The sequence below is a fragment of the Prunus dulcis genome, chromosome 6 (genome assembly GCF_902201215.1).
Source record: "Prunus dulcis chromosome 6, ALMONDv2, whole genome shotgun sequence".
Lineage (NCBI taxonomy): Eukaryota > Viridiplantae > Streptophyta > Magnoliopsida > Rosales > Rosaceae > Prunus > Prunus dulcis.
Window position 1 is genome coordinate 5,208,736 of NC_047655.1, and position 18,560 is coordinate 5,227,295.

Consider the following 18,560-nt stretch of genomic DNA (forward strand, 5'->3'; position numbering starts at 1 on the left):
TATGGTTTTGCTTTTTAGGTTTATGTGGGTTTTAATTTTTAAGGGTATTTGTGTTTATTTAATCGAGTTTTTGGTTATATTTGAAAGATTTTATAAAAACTATAAAAACTGACATTTTTTAAAATAGGGGATAAATTTTGGCTATTTTTTATAAAAACTCATTTTTGGCAGCAGTGAAATATGAAAAAGTTAATTTTTAAGGTAACAAAAGAATAAAAGTTAGCACTCCCAACTGATCATCTCTTTTATCAAAAATAAAAAGTAAAACATCAAATTCAAAAAAGCCGTCTTCTTTTGCACTGTTTTATTTTGTCCTTTTCTGTTTGTTCAAATGTGTAAAGATGTGAAAAGGGTCTTGTGGGTGAGAGATCAACACACAAATCTTTTATTAGAAATGAAGTTGGAATTATGTGCTACTACATGCGAGAGGCACTGTATGAACAATGCAGTCTTCCACAACCTTGCTGACCTCGGACCAAAAAAAAAAAACCCTTGCTGACCATCTTCAATCGTTTATTCTTCATTGCTCTCAAAGATTTGAGGTTGTTAAGCATCTGCTAGCTTAACTACATAGCTCTTTTATTTTGAGTTCATAGCTTGAATTTTGATTAACTGTTTCAAGCAGTGGCAGTTTCAGGATTCGAAAGCCGACCGGGCAAAACTTATATAACAAACTTGACGAAACGAGTGAATTTCATTAATAAACATAAAAAGAATTACATAGTGAGAGGAAAAAAATAGAAAAACTTAAATAAAAACCAAAAGAAAAAAATAGAAAAAAAAATTATTTCACATTAAAAAGAAAGATAATATAGAGGACTACATTACTTTTTAAAAAACCAGATTTATTTCGAGAGAAATGGGAAGGAAGAAAATTGGCGGAGCTAGGGTTTTTTTTTTTTAACGAGTTGTGACCTCATTTCTCTTCTTGTTTCCTTTTATAAATGTTTATTATGACATCCATTTTTAGTTTTCCACCTCGAGCTCCATAGCCCTATCAATCGTGTTTCGCAATTTCTAAAATAATTATCTTTGTGCAAGACAAACTTTGTTAATAATCATAAGTAATGTAGGTAATATTTTTCTAACAAAAAGAGAGAAGGAAAAGGAAGAAATAAGAGAGAGAGAGAGAGAGAGAGAGAGAGAAGAAAAAGAACGGAAAAAAAAATAGAGGAGGGATGAGAGAAGGAAAACAACGTAAAAAAAGAGAGATAGAGAGGAGAGAAGGAAAATAATAAAAAAAGGAGAGAGGGGAGTGTAAGGAAAATAATTTTTTTTAAAAAGGAGAGAGGAGAGAGGAGAGAGGAGAGTGTGAGGAAAAGAATAAGAAAAGAGTGGTGATTTCCCTACTCCAATTTTATCCACTTACACTCCATTTTATAACTAAAAAAAGAGTGGTAAGTGAATAAAATTGGAATGGGAAATCATTACCCTAAAACAAAGGAGAGGAGAGAGATGAAATTGTATGTAATATTTTTTTTAACAAAAATTAGGGCCGGGCAAAAGAGAAGAGAGGAGAGAGAAAAGTGTGGGTAATATTTATTTAACAAAAATTTGGGCAGGGCATGAGCCCAACCTACCACATGCTGGAACCGGCCCGGCTTCAAGTCCTTAGTCTTTTAACGCATAAGAAGATTTAGGAGTTAAATATGTGCATTAGCCAAGGAACTCTACTTAGAGCCCCTAACAGTGTAAATGTATGTGGACTACAACTAATTGCATTTGAGCTTCCTCAAATAGTGCTCTGCTCCAGCTTAGATCAAAATATTGCAAATCCCATATCAAGCTCCCATTGGAAGAGATGAATAAATAAAATTAACAACGAACTCATTACAACATGACAAAACAGTAAACACAACTTCGTAAATGGAAGGAAGATTAAAGGAAAAATTCAAGAGCAAAGAGACTAAAGATTTTAATAGTGGTCTAGGCTTTTTTCCAAAAGGAAAGAGCCATAATGGTTCTTCCTTTCCATCCCTGCAGAATCCAATGGCCCTCTTCATCAATCCTAAAATCATTATGATAACCCATAAACTTCAACATTCTCTCCACTTTCTTCAAAATCTCTTGGTCTAGTGGGAGTTGCTTGAACCCAGCCCTCACATTCCTAACCTGCCACTGCTTGTATGTCTCAGGCCTTTCAACTCTTTCCAGTCCCTCGCACGCTACGACATTCAATATGTCCTTACCATATACAGCTTTTTCGAACATCAGCCGCCGTTCATCTTCACGAGGAACACTGGCCTCAAACACATCAAACAGTGCAGAGAAGTGGAAGAGTGCCTCTCTGAACCGTGTGACAAAGAAGGGTGAATTGTATGTCCCATTGACAACCCCATGAATGAATAGGTCTGGATTAATTTTCTTGATCAATTTTAGGACAATGTCTCTTGGACTGTTCACCATCACTGTATCATCAGGTATGTGCCTTAGCCGGTTCATACAATTCACAACAATCATCTCATTTCTGTCAATTTTAAGATCCTCAAATTGGATTGTTTCCCACTTCTGAGCAATGACATTGTACTCAAATGGGACATTAAATCTCTCAGCATATTTTTGCAGGCGACGCCCCGTCTCTTCAACCTTTTCTGTAGGCCGGAAACCTGGTTGGGGAAGCTCAATTGCTGTGATACGAAGCTTAGGAGGTCCACCCGGTCTCTTGGAGAGACCTCTAGAAATGCCAAAATCAATAACGTGAAGCCTTGTTGCTTTTTCTGCTAGTTTCAGAATTGTTCTGTTCGCCAAGAAATTTGACACCGTCCTGAAAGGGGATGAAGTAACAAATACCTCATAAGCTTTTAAGATTTCAGCAGCTGATATCTGCATACTAATAAGGGGAGAGTATGATGGAGTTCTGGCTCCAGCCAAGCGTGCCTCTAGGCCATCCGCAAAGTAATGAGCTAATCTCTGGGTAGCATCACCATAGGGGGAAGAATGCTGCCTTATCTGCTTGAGTAGTTCACTTGCAGTTCTTTGGTCATAGCTTGCCACAGCTTGTGCACATTGAGTTAACAGTGTGCTCAAATCCACCAGTTCCCTGTTGTTATTCTGCTTCTTTGAATCCGCTGTTTTAGACCCTTTTGACTGCTTCTTGTGCTGCAACTTCCCACTTCCCTCAGTTATCAAAGATTCATCATTAGAACACGATTCAAACTCATGATTCCCAAGACGAAGTAAAACTTCATCAAACATTTCTTGTGGCTCAGAGTCGTCAGCAAAAGCAACTGGCTGCTTGTTGCTTCTGCCTTCTTCTGGATAATCACCATCGTCCCTTTGATGATTTTTCTTTCCCTTTGATCTATTTGTTGAACTGTAGTCATCATTGTCTGGCCTCCTCATCAGTGTGTTAGTAGCTGGAGGACACTAATCAAGACCCGGAGGCATTAACTGGCACCCCTTCAGATCAATAGTTTCAAATTTTACATTTGGAAGAAACTTGCTTGCTTCCCTTAACCGTCCAAAATACTCAAGCCTTTGAATCCAGAAAGTGAATCTGAATCCAAACCAGCATCTGGTAGAGACTGAACAAGAGAAGATTGGACTTTTGAGGTTTCAGAAGGATCAAAAACCCAGTTTGTCTTTGCAGCAATAGAGGCATTACTGTTATGACAACTATGTGGGGAATCATCATCTGAGTTCTCAAAGCTTTGGTGCACAGAAAGAGGGGGTTGGTTGGGTGAAAGAGGGTCCTTTTGATTAAGGATAACACATTCATCATCATCATCGTCAAATTTAACAATGGAATAACAATCTTAAATTTTAGGTTGCATTATTCTTCATTGCTCTCACAGGATTTAGGTTTGTTCCTCATTTGCAGTTAAATATAATTGAAAATTTCTTTTACTGCGTATCATTCTTTTGATTTCAAGTTCATCTGCTTGCATTTTGATTGCTTGGTTCAAAAGATACATATCATAGATCAAGCTCCCATTGCAAATTGACAAAAAATTGAAAATTTAAGATTGAAAAAAAAAAAAGGGTACGGGAAACATTGAAGATCAAAGAGAATACAAATTGTGAAGTGGCTATTTGCTCTTAAAAACTTTCTCCTAGGACATGACCCAGCAGTTAGGCATCAAATTGTGAAACTCCTATGCAGGCTTCAAAGCAGAAAGAGCTATGATAATCCTTCCTTTCCATCCCTGCAGCATCCACTCACCATCATCTTCAATTCCAAAATCCTTATGATACCCCATCATCTTCAACATAGTCTTCATCTTCTTCAAGAGCTCCCGGTCTAATGGGAGCTGCTTGAACCCAGCCCTCACATACCTAGCCTGCCACTGCTTGTATGTCTCAGGCCTTTCAACTCTTTCCAGTCCCTCACACGCTATGACATTCATTATGTCCCTGCCAAATATTGCTCTTTCGAACAACAACCGATGTTCATCTTCGTGAGGGACAGTGGCCTCATACATATCGAATAGCGCTTGGAAGTGGAAGAGCAACTGTTTGAACCGTGTGACAAAGGCAGGTGCATTGTATGTCCCATTGACAACCCCATGCATGAAAAGGTCTGGATTAATTCTCTTAACCAAATTTAAGACAGCGTCTCTTGGATTGTTCATCATTACTGTTTCATCAGGAATTTGCTTCAACCGGTGCATACAGTTAACCACGATCACTTCATTTCTGTCAATTTGAAGTTCCTCCAGTCGGATGGTTTCCCATTTCTTAGCAATGACATTATACTCAAATGGGACACCATACCTCTTAGAATATTTAGCTAAGCGGCGCCCTGTCATTTCAATTTTTTCGGCTGGTCGAAAACCTGGTTGGGGAAGCTCAATTGCTGTGATACGAAGATTAGGAGGTCCACCAGTTTTCTCTGAGAGACTTTGGATAAGGCAGGGCCATTGTAAACCATAAGAAATACCAAAATCAATAATGTGAAGCCTCGTTGCCTTCTCTGTTTGTTTCATAATTGTTCTGTTGGCAAAGAAGTGTAACATCTTCTTGAAGGGGCATGCAGAAACATACACCTGATACGCTTTTAAGATTTCGGTAGTTGATGCGTGCATAAATAGAAGAGGTGGATATGATAGGGATCTCGCACCAGCCAAGCGTGCCTCTAGGCCTTCGGCAAAGTAATGAGCTAATCTCTGGGTTGCATAACCATAGGGGGAAGAATGCTGTCTTATCTGCTTGAGAAGTTCACTTGCAGATTGTTGGTCATAGCTTCCCACAGCTTGTGCACATTCAGTTAGCAGTTTGCACAAGTCTACTACTTGCCGGTTGCTGTTCGGTTTCTTTGAACATGTTGTCTTAGATCCTTTTGACTGCTTGTTGTGCTGCAACTTCCTAGTTCCCTCAGCGTTTAAAGATTCATCATGAAAACAGGACTCGGATTCAGGATTCACACCCTGTAATACCTTATCAAACATTTCTTGGAGATCAGAATCGTCAGCAAAAGCAGCTGACTGCTTGTTGCTTCTCCCTTCTTCCGTGTAATGACCTTCCTCCCTTTGATGATTCTTCTTTCCCTTTGATCCATTTGTTGAGTTGTAGCCATAATTCTCTGGCACGGATGCCAAATTCCTGTACAGTGTGTTAGGACCTGGAGTTGTACACTGGTACCCCTCAAGGTCAATGATTTCATTTCCTTCCCCTACACCTCTAAAATTCCCAAGACTTTGCGTATCAGAAAATGAATCTGAAACCAAAGCTGTATCAGAGAGAGACTCAACAGGAAAAGTTTGGACATGAGATGTTTCTGAAAAATCCCAAACGCTGCCTGTCTTAGCAGCAATAGAGCCATTACTGCTTTGAAAACCAGAGATAGAGCCATTACTGCTCTGAAAACCACCATCTGAGTTCTCAAAGCTTTGATACACAGAGAAAGAGGGTTGGTTAGGTAAAGGGGGATCCTTCTGATTAAGGGCATCATAGAAAGATTTTTCAGCAGCTTGGAGGCCCAAAATGTCCTCCAACATGCAGGGCTTACCCTCCAGGTCTTCTTCTAGAAGAATATCACTTATGTACTTGAGCACAGGAAGATTGCAGTCCCTACCGTCAACAGTATCACCCTCTGAACAAGTGCCTGAATCACTAGGACGGTCTAAGTTGGCTGGAAGGAGAAGTTTATTGGTGGGTTCATGATTTACTTGGAGCCCATTTACAAGGTTTTGATCAGAAGAGACTGAATTTGAGCCATGGCCAAAATTAAGTTCTTCCATCAGAACAGAGAAAACAACCTAACAGGCAGGATTTGGTCACAATTTTTATTTTTCAAGAAACTCAACTGTAATATGAAATTTTGGTGCTGATGACCAAGAAGCTTTGGAAAAAAAAAAAAGAAAGGCAAAGTATGAAACTTATGTCATAATTCACTCACCAAATAAAACTAGAGCCAATGGAACAGGGAGAAATAGCCAGAAAGAGCGTGCAAGATTCAGCAAAAAACAGAAAACAGCTTATGAACAGGAATAAGATTGATCAGACAATAATGGAATAAAATCTGAAACTCATTCAAGAAGGAAACTAAGAAATATTGCAGAGTACCTGATATTTCTGGGACATTAAAATTATCAGACAGATGCTTTCTTTCTTTTTTTGTGTATGAATAAAATCTGGAGAACCATCTTCAAAGCAATGAACCTTCCGAGAAAGTCTCAACTAAAAAGTATGACAAAGTCAGTCGTCAACTTATAAGAAAAAGGCAGTCCATATAGGAAGCCAATTTTAGAATTCAGTGTCTTGGTGTGTGAAAGTCAAAAGAGCCAAGATTTCTTGGGTTTCCACCATATACAGCTATCTATTGAAATTTTTGGCGAGAATTTATCAAAAATAGCCCAAATTTACCCATTACTTTCAAAAATGTCAATTTTTATAAAATCTTTCAAATATAGTCAAAAACTCACATGAATAGACACAAATGCCCTTTAAAATTAAAACCCACATAAACTTAAAAAGAAAGATCATATACAAATGGGATATGTTATCAAAGTATTGACTCGATGTGCAAAGACTTTGTTATCAAAGACTTCGGGAACACACCCACTGTCTTTGTGAGAGCAGCCATTGCTGTGTTTATCGCAACAACCTGAGAGGAAATATCCATAAATAAGACCCAAGAAACTTAAAAACTTATATTAGAGGCACTAGTATTCAATAATTATGTTTTGAATATTCAAATTATTGAAAAACTGTCCTTCTTTCACACATAAAGGTCATATAATCAAATTTGTAGAAAACATCGTCATTGCATGAAATGAGGAGTATCTCTGTGGGAGTTGATCGGGAACTTAATAACCATACCATAATGCTTATAGCTTGGTTTTCCAAATCACAAAATTGATAGAAAAATATAGTAGTATTGAATCTATGTGCAAAGACTTTATCCTCACATGGGTCAAACCAAAAGCGCTGCATCTCTACTGTATATCATCTCAAATCTTAAAAATTGTGAGGGAAAGCATGCTTTATTCCTCATCTTCAAAAGTTTACACCAAAAAATTTAAGAAAATTATAAAATTAAATATTCATCCATTGTTCGCATAAATTTAAATAGTAAAATATCACACCTTTCTACGAGGTAGGATGAAGTGCAATCAGATTCTTGCAAGTTTGTTGATAGTAGCCAGTTGAACCACATTTTGAACACTTACGAGTTAATGGTTTTTCTCCACGTGATGGGATTTTCTTTTCCTTGCGCCTGCCATACCTTTTTGGTGTAATTGGTGGTAGGACAATTCTATTTCGTATGTCATTAGGTACCACCCAATCTGTCTGATCCCCAACTGGGCAAATAGGTTCTGCATACTCATTTCGATCCACATTTATAGTGTCATATACCTTATTCCGAAGCTCCTCTATCGTAATTTTATTTGAAACAAGTAGTCCTTTAGTTTTGCAATTTGTGTACGTTGAGTTAATCCACTTTCCATGTAGTTAATCAAAATTGTCAAACTAGACATTATCCTGAAAGGTAAACCAACATAATAAATAATACAATACACATTGAGAAAACATTGTTCAAACTATATATGCGCGTGTGTGTGTGTGTGTGTGAGAGAGAATAGCAAATATATAATTTGTATATTTTGTTGTCAGAATAACATATCAGTAATTATGTGCAATTTGGGTCTACCACAGGAGAAACACTCACAACACCCACTAAACACAAGAAACAGATTTACAAAGAGGAAATTTACAATTATTTCTACTAGGGGATGGATGGATTTGCCTGGATCATTGTAAAGTACTTTCTACTCTCTGGCCAATCCCAATGGGCAACAAGTCTGTATAGCCTCAACACTCCTTAATTCAACTTACAAAGATCCAGCCAGACCCAAATTGGAAATATATTATTCATCCAAATTGAAAAAAAAAATACAATTAATAAGTTCTTTATCTTCAAATCCAATCCAACAAACAAAATTAATAAGTTGAATAAATTATTTCAAGTGGCCAACAGAAAACCATGGAATTAAAACAAAAATGGTAGGAGAGAGAGAAAGAAAAGCAAACTTGGGATTATAGATCAGTAAGTTGAATTAGGGAGTGTTGGAATTGCTTCAGACCAAGGCTACAAACGTGCGTGCTCAGCAGTAGTTTCGACCAAATTTTGTGTAGTATGGTTTTGCTTTTTAGGTTTATGTGGGTTTTAATTTTTAAGGGTATTTGTGTTTATTTAATTGAATTTTTGGTTATATTTGAAAGATTTTATAAAAACTATAAAAACTGACATTTTTTAAAATAGAAGATAAATTTTGGCTATTTTTTATAAAAACTCATTTTTGGCAGCAATGAAATATGAAAAAGTTAATTTTTAAGGTAACAAAAGAATAAAAGTTAGCACTCCCAACTGATCATCTCTTTTATCAAAAATAAAAAGTAAAACATCAAATTCAAAAAAGCCGTCTTCTTTTGCACTGTTTTGTTTTGTCCTTTTCTGTTTGTTCAAATGTGTAAAGATGTGAAAAGGGTCTTGTGGGTGAGAGATCAACACACAAATCTTTTATTAGAAATGAAGTTGGAATTATGTGCTACTACATGCGAGAGGCACTGTATGAACAATGCAGTCTTCCACAACCTTGCTGACCTCGGACCAAAAAAAAAAAACCCTTGCTGACCATCTTCAATCGTTTATTCTTCATTGCTCTCAAAGATTTGAGGTTGTTAAGCATCTGCTAGCTTAACTACATAGCTCTTTTATTTTGAGTTCATAGCTTGAATTTTGATTAACTGTTTCAAGCAGTGGCGGTTCCAGGATTCGAAAGCCGACCGGGCAAAACTTATATAATAAACTTGACGAAAATCGAAAAGAGTTAATTTCATTAATAAACATAAAAAGAATTACATCGTGAGAGGAGACGTAATAAGCCTTACCCTCAAATGCATATATATCTACAAATACAAAAACTTAAATAAAAACCAAAAGAAAAAAATAGAAAAAGAAATTATTTCACATTAAAAAGAAAGATATTATAGAGGACTACATTAATTTTAAAAAAACCAGATTTATTTCGAGAGAAATGGGAAGGAAGAAAATTCGAAAGCAGTCTTCCACAACCTTGCTGACCATCTTCAATCGTTTATTCTTCATTGCTCTCAAAGATTTGAGGTTGTTAAGCATCTTCTAGCTTAACTACACAGCTCTTTTATTTTGAGTTCATAGCTTGAATTTTGATTAACTGTTTCAAGTCCTTAGTCTTTTAACGCATAACAAGATTTAGGAGTTAAATATGTGCATTAGCCAAGAAACCCAACTTAGAGCCCCTAATAGTGTAAATGTATGTGGACTACAACAAATTGCATTGAGCTTCCTCAAATAGTGCTCTGCTCCAGCTTAGATCAAAATATTGCAAATCCCAGATCAAGCTCCCATTGGAAGAGATGAATAAATAAAATTAACAACGAACTCATTACAACATGACAAAACAGTAAACACAACTTCGTAAATGGAAGGAAGATTAAAGGAAAAATTCAAGAGCAAAGAGACTAAAGATTTTAATAGTGGTCTAGGCTTTTTTCCAAAAGGAAAGAGCCATAATGGTTCTTCCTTTCCATCCCTGCAGAATCCAATGGCCCTCTTCATCAATCCTAAAATCATTATGATAACCCATAAACTTCAACATTCTCTCCACTTTCTTCAAAATCTCTTGGTCTAGTGGGAGTTGCTTGAACCCAGCCCTCACATTCCTAACCTGCCACTGCTTGTATGTCTCAGGCCTTTCAACTCTTTCCAGTCCCTCGCACGCTACGACATTCAATATGTCCTTACCATATACAGCTTTTTCGAACATCAGCCGCCGTTCATCTTCACGAGGAACACTGGCCTCAAACACATCAAACAGTGCAGAGAAGTGGAAGAGTGCCTCTCTGAACCGTGTGACAAAGAAGGGTGAATTGTATGTCCCATTGACAACCCCATGAATGAATAGGTCTGGATTAATTTTCTTGATCAATTTTAGGACAATGTCTCTTGGACTGTTCACCATCACTGTATCATCAGGTATGTGCCTTAGCCGGTTCATACAATTCACAACAATCATCTCATTTCTGTCAATTTTAAGATCCTCAAATTGGATTGTTTCCCACTTCTGAGCAATGACATTGTACTCAAATGGGACATTAAATCTCTCAGCATATTTTTTCAGGCGACGCCCCGTCTCTTCAACCTTTTCTGTAGGCCGGAAACCTGGTTGGGGAAGCTCAATTGCTGTGATACGAAGCTTAGGAGGTCCACCCGGTCTCTTGGAGAGATGGTGGATAAAGCAGGGCCATTGGAAACCATAAGAAATGCCAAAATCAATAACGTGAAGCCTTGTTGCTTTTTCTGCTAGTTTCAGAATTGTTCTGTTCGCCAAGAAATTTGACACCGTCCTGAAAGGGGATGAAGTAACAAATACCTCATAAGCTTTTAAGATTTCAGCAGCTGATATCTGCATACTAATAAGGGGAGAGTATGATGGAGTTCTGGCTCCAGCCAAGCGTGCCTCTAGGCCATCCGCAAAGTAATGAGCTAATCTCTGGGTAGCATCACCATAGGGGGAAGAATGCTGCCTTATCTGCTTGAGTAGTTCACTTGCAGTTCTTTGTTCATAGCTTGCCACAGCTTGTGCACATTGAGTTAACAGTGTGCTCAAATCCACCAGTTCCCTGTTGTTATTCTGCTTCTTTGAACCCGCTGTTTTAGACCCTTTTGACTGCTTTTTGTGCTGCAACTTCCCACTTCCCTCAGTTATCAAAGATTCATCATTAGAACACGATTCAAACTCATGATTCCCAAGACAAAGTAAAACTTCATCAAACATTTCTTGTGGCTCAGAGTCGTCAGCAAAAGCAACTGGCTGCTTGTTGCTTCTGCCTTCTTCTGGATAATCACCATCGTCCCTTTGATGATTTTTCTTTCCCTTTGATCTATTTGTTGAACTGTAGTCATCATTGTCTGGCCTCCTCATCAGTGTGTTAGTAGCTAGAGGCCACTGATCAAGACCCGGAGGCATTAACTGGGACCCCTTCAGATCAATAGTTTCAAATTTTACTTTTGGAAGAAACTTGCTTGCTTCCCTTAACCCTCCAAAATACTCAAGCCTTTGCATCTCAGAAAGTGAATCTGAATCCAAAACAGCATCTGGTAGAGACTGAACAAGAGAAGATTGGACTTTTGAGGTTTCAGAAGGATCAAAAACCCAGTTTGTCTTTGCAGCAATAGAGGCATTACTGTTATGACAACTATGTGGGGAATCATCATCTGAGTTCTCAAAGCTTTGGTGCACAGAAAGAGGGGGTTGGTTGGGTGAAAGAGGGTCCTTTTGATTAAGGACATCATAGAAAGATTTTTCAGCAGCTTGGAGGGTCAAACAGTCCTGCAACATGCAGGGCTTACCCTCCAGGTCTTCTTCTAGAAGAATATCACTTATGTACTTAATCACAGGGCGATTGTAATCACTAATGTCAGTAGTATCTCCATCTGAACCAGAGCTCAAATAAGTATTTGAATCACTAGGGTGGTCCAAATTGGTTGAAGCTGAGCCATCCCCAAAATTGAATCTTTCCAAGGAAAGAGAATATCTTTCAAGAAGGGTATCCATAAAAACAATCTATCAACCAATTTACCTGGTCAGATTTTTAATTTTTCAAGAAACCCAACTGTGATATGAAATTTTGGAATAGAAAGGAAGGGAAATGAATATTGGAATCTCAAGTTATGAGACTCGCCAAATTAGAACTTGACCCAATTGGGCAAGTGAGAGATACCCAGAACACAGACAGATAGCAAGATTCAAATTTGCACGATATCAGCAAACTGGTTTAGGTTATGAACAAGATAAAGATTGAACAAACAAAAATTGAATAAAATGATGAAACTTCTGGAATAACTAAGAAATATAGCAGAATACCTCACACCTGAAGAAAATCATAATTACCAGACAGCTATAATGTACTCTGGACGTGTATATATACATGGGAGAATATGCTTGTCCTCTGAGAAAAACAGAAGCTGGAAGATCCATCTTCATAGCAATGAACCTTCTGGGAAAGCCTCATGAACCAGCCGCCACGTTTCTATATTATTACCAGCCAACAGACCACATAGGATAGGTTTTGACATAAAAGTGTTTTCAAGCCTGTGGAAGAGTCAACAGGACCATCCCTTTAAGATATACACCACCCATAGCAAATCCAAAAAGTTTTCAAAGTCGAATCCAGGAGTGATTGACAATTAACTAAGTTTTTGACTTCTAATTATAGTTTTCTGTTCAAATTAATAGAATAGAAGAATAGAAGAATAGAAGATTGACTCTCTGAATTTTTAAGTTAACTGATGGATCACGGTCTGGACATAGATTATCAACAACACACACGAACACTCAATTTTATGGCTAGTACAAACTTATATATATCGTAGTAAATTCAGATCATAAAATAAATTATTTCATTAACCATCAACCAAAACACATCTACAAATATCATATTAGTCTTATTTATACGCTTTACAAGACTTGGGCACCAAGGCTACTTGGTCCAAAAATAAACTAGTGAATTATAAAATCACACATAAATAATGAAATATATCCTAAAACTACCTAAATAAGAAAATAACAATATCTCATGAAATAACTAATTAAATGGAAAATATATGTCTTGATCCACCCCCCATGCTCTTACATCAAACTCCCCCGGTTGGAAAGAATTCATCCTCGAATTCAAGCTAGCATTGTGGAAAAATCCGAATAAAATCTTCAATTGCTTCATATTGATTCTGGATCTTTTAGCACCCAATTGAAACCTTCCTTCCCAAATAAAAAGATTTTTAGAATATTTTTTTTATTCTTGGCTTCTTTTTACTCTCTCTAACAATGCAAATGTTTCTCTTTAGAACCTTCAACCGATTGACAAAATCAACCAGATTCTTGGCAACTTTCCGAGTGAAAACATTTATGCCCATAAAATCAATAATATCTTAAATTTTCTCAATTCCCATTTCTTCACTGTCTTGCTCAATAAATTGCTTATCAAATTGCTTTGAATGCCCAAACAATTTTCATTGCAATTTTCACACTTGCAATGATCAAATATTGGAGGTAATAAATTTGGCAAAGAACAAGATGTACCAAAATTACTAAATCCATTTGTACCTTCAAAGACATAATGATAATCAATGTGCCCCTATTCACTTAACTCACACAGCGGAGAGCAACAATAAAAAGGGCTATCTCCCTCGTATTTGTTGTAGAACAATAAGTATATAACCAAAATAACAGAATAATAAAAACAAACGAAATATATTTTATATAAATATAATTGAATCAATACAACAATAATATAAATTGTGGAATATTGACTTGAATTGTAGATAGAGTCCTGCAGAGTTGCAGTGTCCTTTAGACAATATTTCTCCTCTACCCTTGTACTTGTAGTTCGATAGGAGTCTGTCCACCAGGATTAAACTATCTTAAATCAAAGCCTAAGCACAGTGACTTTGATTTATGGCGAACAATAGTATCAATTCTCTCAGGAAGTGTTAAAAAATGTGAGAATGATTATGCTGTTCAAAATTTTTTTTTCTAGTTTGAACGAATTGTCAATATATAGAGGTCTAACACCTCTTTGTCCAACAGTTATGTTAACTGTTTATCTTATTGGAATTTCAGATTTTGGTTTTATCTGAAAAAATGAATTTTTAATTAAATCAACATAGCCCAAGGCCCATATTTTGACAATCAATTATATATATATATATATTTATTTATTATACAAATATATATATATATATAATCCAAGCCCAAACTATGATGAGGCCCAAATTTGCCTTCACTAGGCCCATACTCTATTTAGTATTTCTAAGGTGTTGGTGCTTATAAACCATGGAAGGAAACAACTCCCTTCCAATGTGGGACTAAATGCAAGTATGTTTTCCTATACAAACTCTAACAGTACTCTCCATCGAGACTCCCACATCTTAGAGTGTCGATGCGAGCTACTTGATTCAGATAAGGGTTAATCCCTCCCCATTAGAACTCTTATCTATCTGGGTTGGAGCTTCAATGTGAGCGATGCATTCCATAAGTTGATGTAGCATCCTCCTAATTTCCTCCATGCCGTTGTAGTTGTCGACACGACTCTCCATCCAAAAACCTACTTGAGAAAGCAGATCTTGAGTCGTAGCTCTTATATCAATTTATGGGGATCAGGGTTCGGACATAGGTTACCAATAACACACACGAACACCCAAGTCTAGGGCTAGTCCAAACTCACTTATATCATAGCAAATTCATGCCACAAATAAACTATTTCATTAATATCAACGTAGCATAAGACTTAGGCACCAAGGCTACTTGTTTCAAAAACAAACTAATTAATTATAAAATCACACATAAATAATAAAATATACTAACTACTTAAATAAAAAAATATAACAATATCTCATAAAATAACTAATTAAATGGTAAATATATGTCTTAATCCATCCCTATGCTTCTACATTAATAACAAAAGAATAAAAGTTGGTTTATGTGAAATGGAAAATATATAACAAAAACACAATCAAGTGTGAACCAAATAAAGGTTCCCCAGTCTAAGAAACAAAACAACCAAAATCACCAATTCATAAAAGTGTGATGTATAAGGATATTCACTAAAAACTTGTACCAAACCTAGCACTTAATAATAACAACACCAAACAAAATAGCTCCAAGTATTTCGTTTTAAAACTAGCCTATTTAAATCAGTAATTAGTTCTCATCGCCAACTCATACTACAACTAGACCTAGTTGCATTTTATTGGAATTGGAAGAATACAAAAATAAATTTTATTTTACTTTTTTTTGTTTCTAAAGTAACTCTCATCAACCAACACTAAAGCTTCTGCTTTACCCAAACGTTTATGGTTCACCTCAATATTCCCCATTTGCTCGACTGTTGCTCAATAGTTTTTGGATATCAAACGGGCCTCTCCAGAGTGTCTTGGAACGAGCATGAAGAAATTAATAATACTTCTTTATCTTTTGAGTTGGCCTGATAGATCGGTCTCTCAAGACCTTTGGTCTCTACCCCGACTCGATGAAAAAAAGGGGATCACTTCTTATAGACCCGTTGAGAACGATTCTAATCTAGTTTATAGCCTAGTAGAAGTAGAAGGCAATCTGGGCCTTTAGGAGCCTCTAAAATATCTTTTGTACCATGACCAATGCCCAATTGATTCTATACATGTGACTCGCTACCAGGAAAAGAACTGCAATAGCTAAATGATGGTGTGCAATATCTGTCAGCCATAGACCTCTAGTTTTGCTGAGGGAGCAACCCCATGTTTCACATTGAATTTGTCAAAATATGCGGAATCATATATATTTTTCTTTTTATATTATAATAGTATATTTATATTATTATTTTTCTTCTTAGAAGAGAGAAAGGATACACTTTCTAGAAGATTTGCTCGAGACTACTTTGATCTGAGAAGAAATACATTTAAGTGCTTAGCTTGCCGATTGAACTCCTTTCCGGGAGAAAGATGGAAATACCAACTTGCGACTCCGAAGAGCACAAATCTCACAAAATAATTCAAGAGTAAACATATCCGGTGGCTCGTAAATGCACTTCTCTCCTACATCTGATGGCAACCAGGATCCCATTTTTTCATCGACACATAGGTTGAATTCTAAGGTCCCTTATTCTGGTTGTAAAGCGGAAGAGGAGGGAGAATGGCACAACCCTAAAGATTTATTCTCATAATAAAATATGTCAAAAAATTTTGCGAACTTTTTTGAAATAAAAAAATAAATGTTCAATAGCAAAACAAGTTAAGTTGATACATTCAATAAGAAATAGGCTTTAGCGCTTGATTTCGTTGGTACCATCCAGCTGAATCCAATCCAATTGTTTACTTATTCAATTTCAGTGAATTATCCCGCCAATTAACTCTAGATTTTTGCATCCACAATCACTCATCTTAATCTATGATTTCACAGAATTCATCTTGCCTATCCCTATTAAGATTCACTAAAAATGGGTTAGTTTTATTCCAATTTTGATTTGCCACCTACTTGTTTTATGGCTTTAATTTGAGCTGCGGATNCCTACCCTAGAAACAAAAATACCCACATTAATGGTCATTGAATTGCATGTTTGGTGCATTTTAAATCTCCCAACACATCTAATGAATACAATTCAATGAGATTAGAAATATATAATTAATCCTTAACATGCTTATCTCCTACATCAAATTACTGATTAGGTACTAAATAAAAGTAAAACCTCACATGTTGATTCTATGACAACTTTGACAAGTCCCATGGTTCTTTGAAAATTAAAACATGTTCTTTTTCTTTTCATCCTTGTTAAGATACGCTGACCATTATTATTCTATATATAGAATAATATAGAATTTCAAGGTCAACTCAACTCATTTTCTTATATCATCGAATTATGTTATTAATCAACTCAATCCGTTCTATTATACCATTGCGTTATGTTATTAATCAACTCATATTATAACATGTGTTTTATAAAGTCATTCACTCGTATTATAGTACTTAACACTACATAGTGATGTAACGGTCAAACCCAAATCCTTTTTCTAAATGACTAGTTTTTGGTGAATGCATGATCATCATTTATTTGAAATCATAGTCTTCCTCTTAATCTACTTTTGTAATTTTCATCACATAAGGATGAGCATATATATAGAATTTACCTGCTGGGAGGTCCAAATAAGACCATCTTTAAGATTGAGACGGTTACCCAAATTTGTTGTCCAAGGAAATTGGTTTTATACAGAGAACATGGTCATTGAAATTCTCAAAGGACAAGAGCACCAGTTTGTTTACTTGTACATAAAGATAAAGCATCCCGAAGAACAAAGACAAAAGCAGAAGCAGCTTTCTGATGGCAATACACAAATCAATTTAAATAAAGTTAAATAAAAATCTCATAGAGGATAGGAATTAATATGTATCAAATGTATATTGATGGCCAAATAAGATGTGTGATGTTGTTTGGACAGTGACTGGCGGCTCAATTCAGAATACATATCATCAAACCTTAGCTTCAATTAAATACATAAACGTTATACATGCCTTTTTTTTTTATTCTCCTTTTTGGTCAATAAATGGTTCATTAGACAACCGCGAAAAGCCAACAAAACAAGAACAGAACACCTAATTAAGAAAATTTACGTACATATATATATATATAGAGCGTGCTATGGCCGTCACTCTCAAGGCCATGCCCATTGATCATCTCTTTGATAAAAAAACTACCGTCAGATTCAAAAAAATAAAGGGTTATTCACAGCAATGATCCCTCAGTTATACCCGTAGTTGCATTTTGATTACTTAATTCAATTATTAGTTGCAGAAGTCACTCAAGTAGGTGTTTTGTTGCACTATTAGTCCTTCCGTCAAGTGTGTTAAATTTTCTGTCAAAATCGAGAGTAAATAAGGAAATTCATGATGCGTTTCAGAAAATATTTTAAAACCTAAAAAAGACACGGCCCTGGAACTCCTCGACGTCGTCGTTTCGGGGAATGGGTCTGTGGCGTCTTCATCTTCGTCTTCATCGTCGGCTTCTGGTATAGGGATGATCCGAGATGTGGGAGAGAAAAGAGACTCGTCGTCGTCGTACAATGGCTTCGATGAGGCTCTGGGTGAGGAGGCCTCCACTATTATCTTCTTCTCCATTTCCCTGGGCTTGGGTTTGGCGGGCTCTACGACGTCGTTTCGGGATTGGTTGAGGTTTTTGTGGATGACGAGGAGAGGGACGTCTTTCCAGGTGCAGTTGCAGACTGGGCAGACGAGGCTGTCATGGCTGTGCACATGAGCAGCTATGCAAGGGAAATGGAAGGCGTGACCACACTCTGCTGTGTATATAGCTGTGCCTGCCCTATCTTCACGCTGTTCAAGCAAATCCCATAGTTGCTCTGCAAAAGTCCCCACAGAAAACGAAAATTTAATAACCCAAGGGAGGAGAAGGAAGGATTGGGTTGCGGCAATGGAGGATTGTGGAGGAATGGGAGGGTTATAGATGAATTTTCGAATTTACTCTTATTTTTGACAGAAAATTTAACAGAGTTTGACAGAGGGACTAATAGGGCAACAAAATATCTACTTGAG

General features: G+C 36.6%; 2 protein-coding genes across 4 annotated transcripts in view; both read right to left on the bottom strand.

Moving 5' to 3' along the window:
* Window positions 1–1,781: 1,781 nt before the first annotated feature.
* Window positions 1,782–18,560, bottom strand: part of LOC117633022 (scarecrow-like protein 30) — a 24,392-nt gene continuing 7,613 nt past the window's right edge. Inside the window, exons 1-2 of one of the 2 annotated variants that reach the window (XM_034366690.1) lie at window positions 10,694–12,608; window positions 1,782–2,654 (exon numbers count right to left, since the gene is read on the bottom strand). In XM_034366690.1, coding sequence (XP_034222581.1) covers window positions 1,927–2,654; window positions 10,694–12,041 — 2,076 coding nt within the window. In that variant the 5' untranslated portion in view covers window positions 12,042–12,608 and the 3' untranslated portion in view covers window positions 1,782–1,926. Of the gene's footprint in view, window positions 2,655–10,693; window positions 12,609–18,560 lie in introns of those variants that run through there. The other variant, XM_034366688.1, reaches the window with a different exon arrangement.
* On the bottom strand, window positions 3,998–6,644 carry LOC117633020 (scarecrow-like protein 30). Of its 2 annotated transcripts, XM_034366683.1 has the most exons (3): window positions 6,505–6,644; window positions 6,338–6,346; window positions 3,998–6,197 (listed from the first exon to the last, which is right to left on the bottom strand). In XM_034366683.1, exons 1-3 carry the CDS (start codon window positions 6,520–6,522, stop codon window positions 4,095–4,097), a joined length of 2,130 nt encoding a protein of 709 aa, XP_034222574.1. In that variant the 5' UTR covers window positions 6,523–6,644; the 3' UTR covers window positions 3,998–4,094. The 2 variants fall into 2 exon arrangements, with proteins under 2 accessions (XP_034222574.1, XP_034222575.1); XM_034366684.1 differs by having other exon boundaries at window positions 3,999–6,415; window positions 6,505–6,617.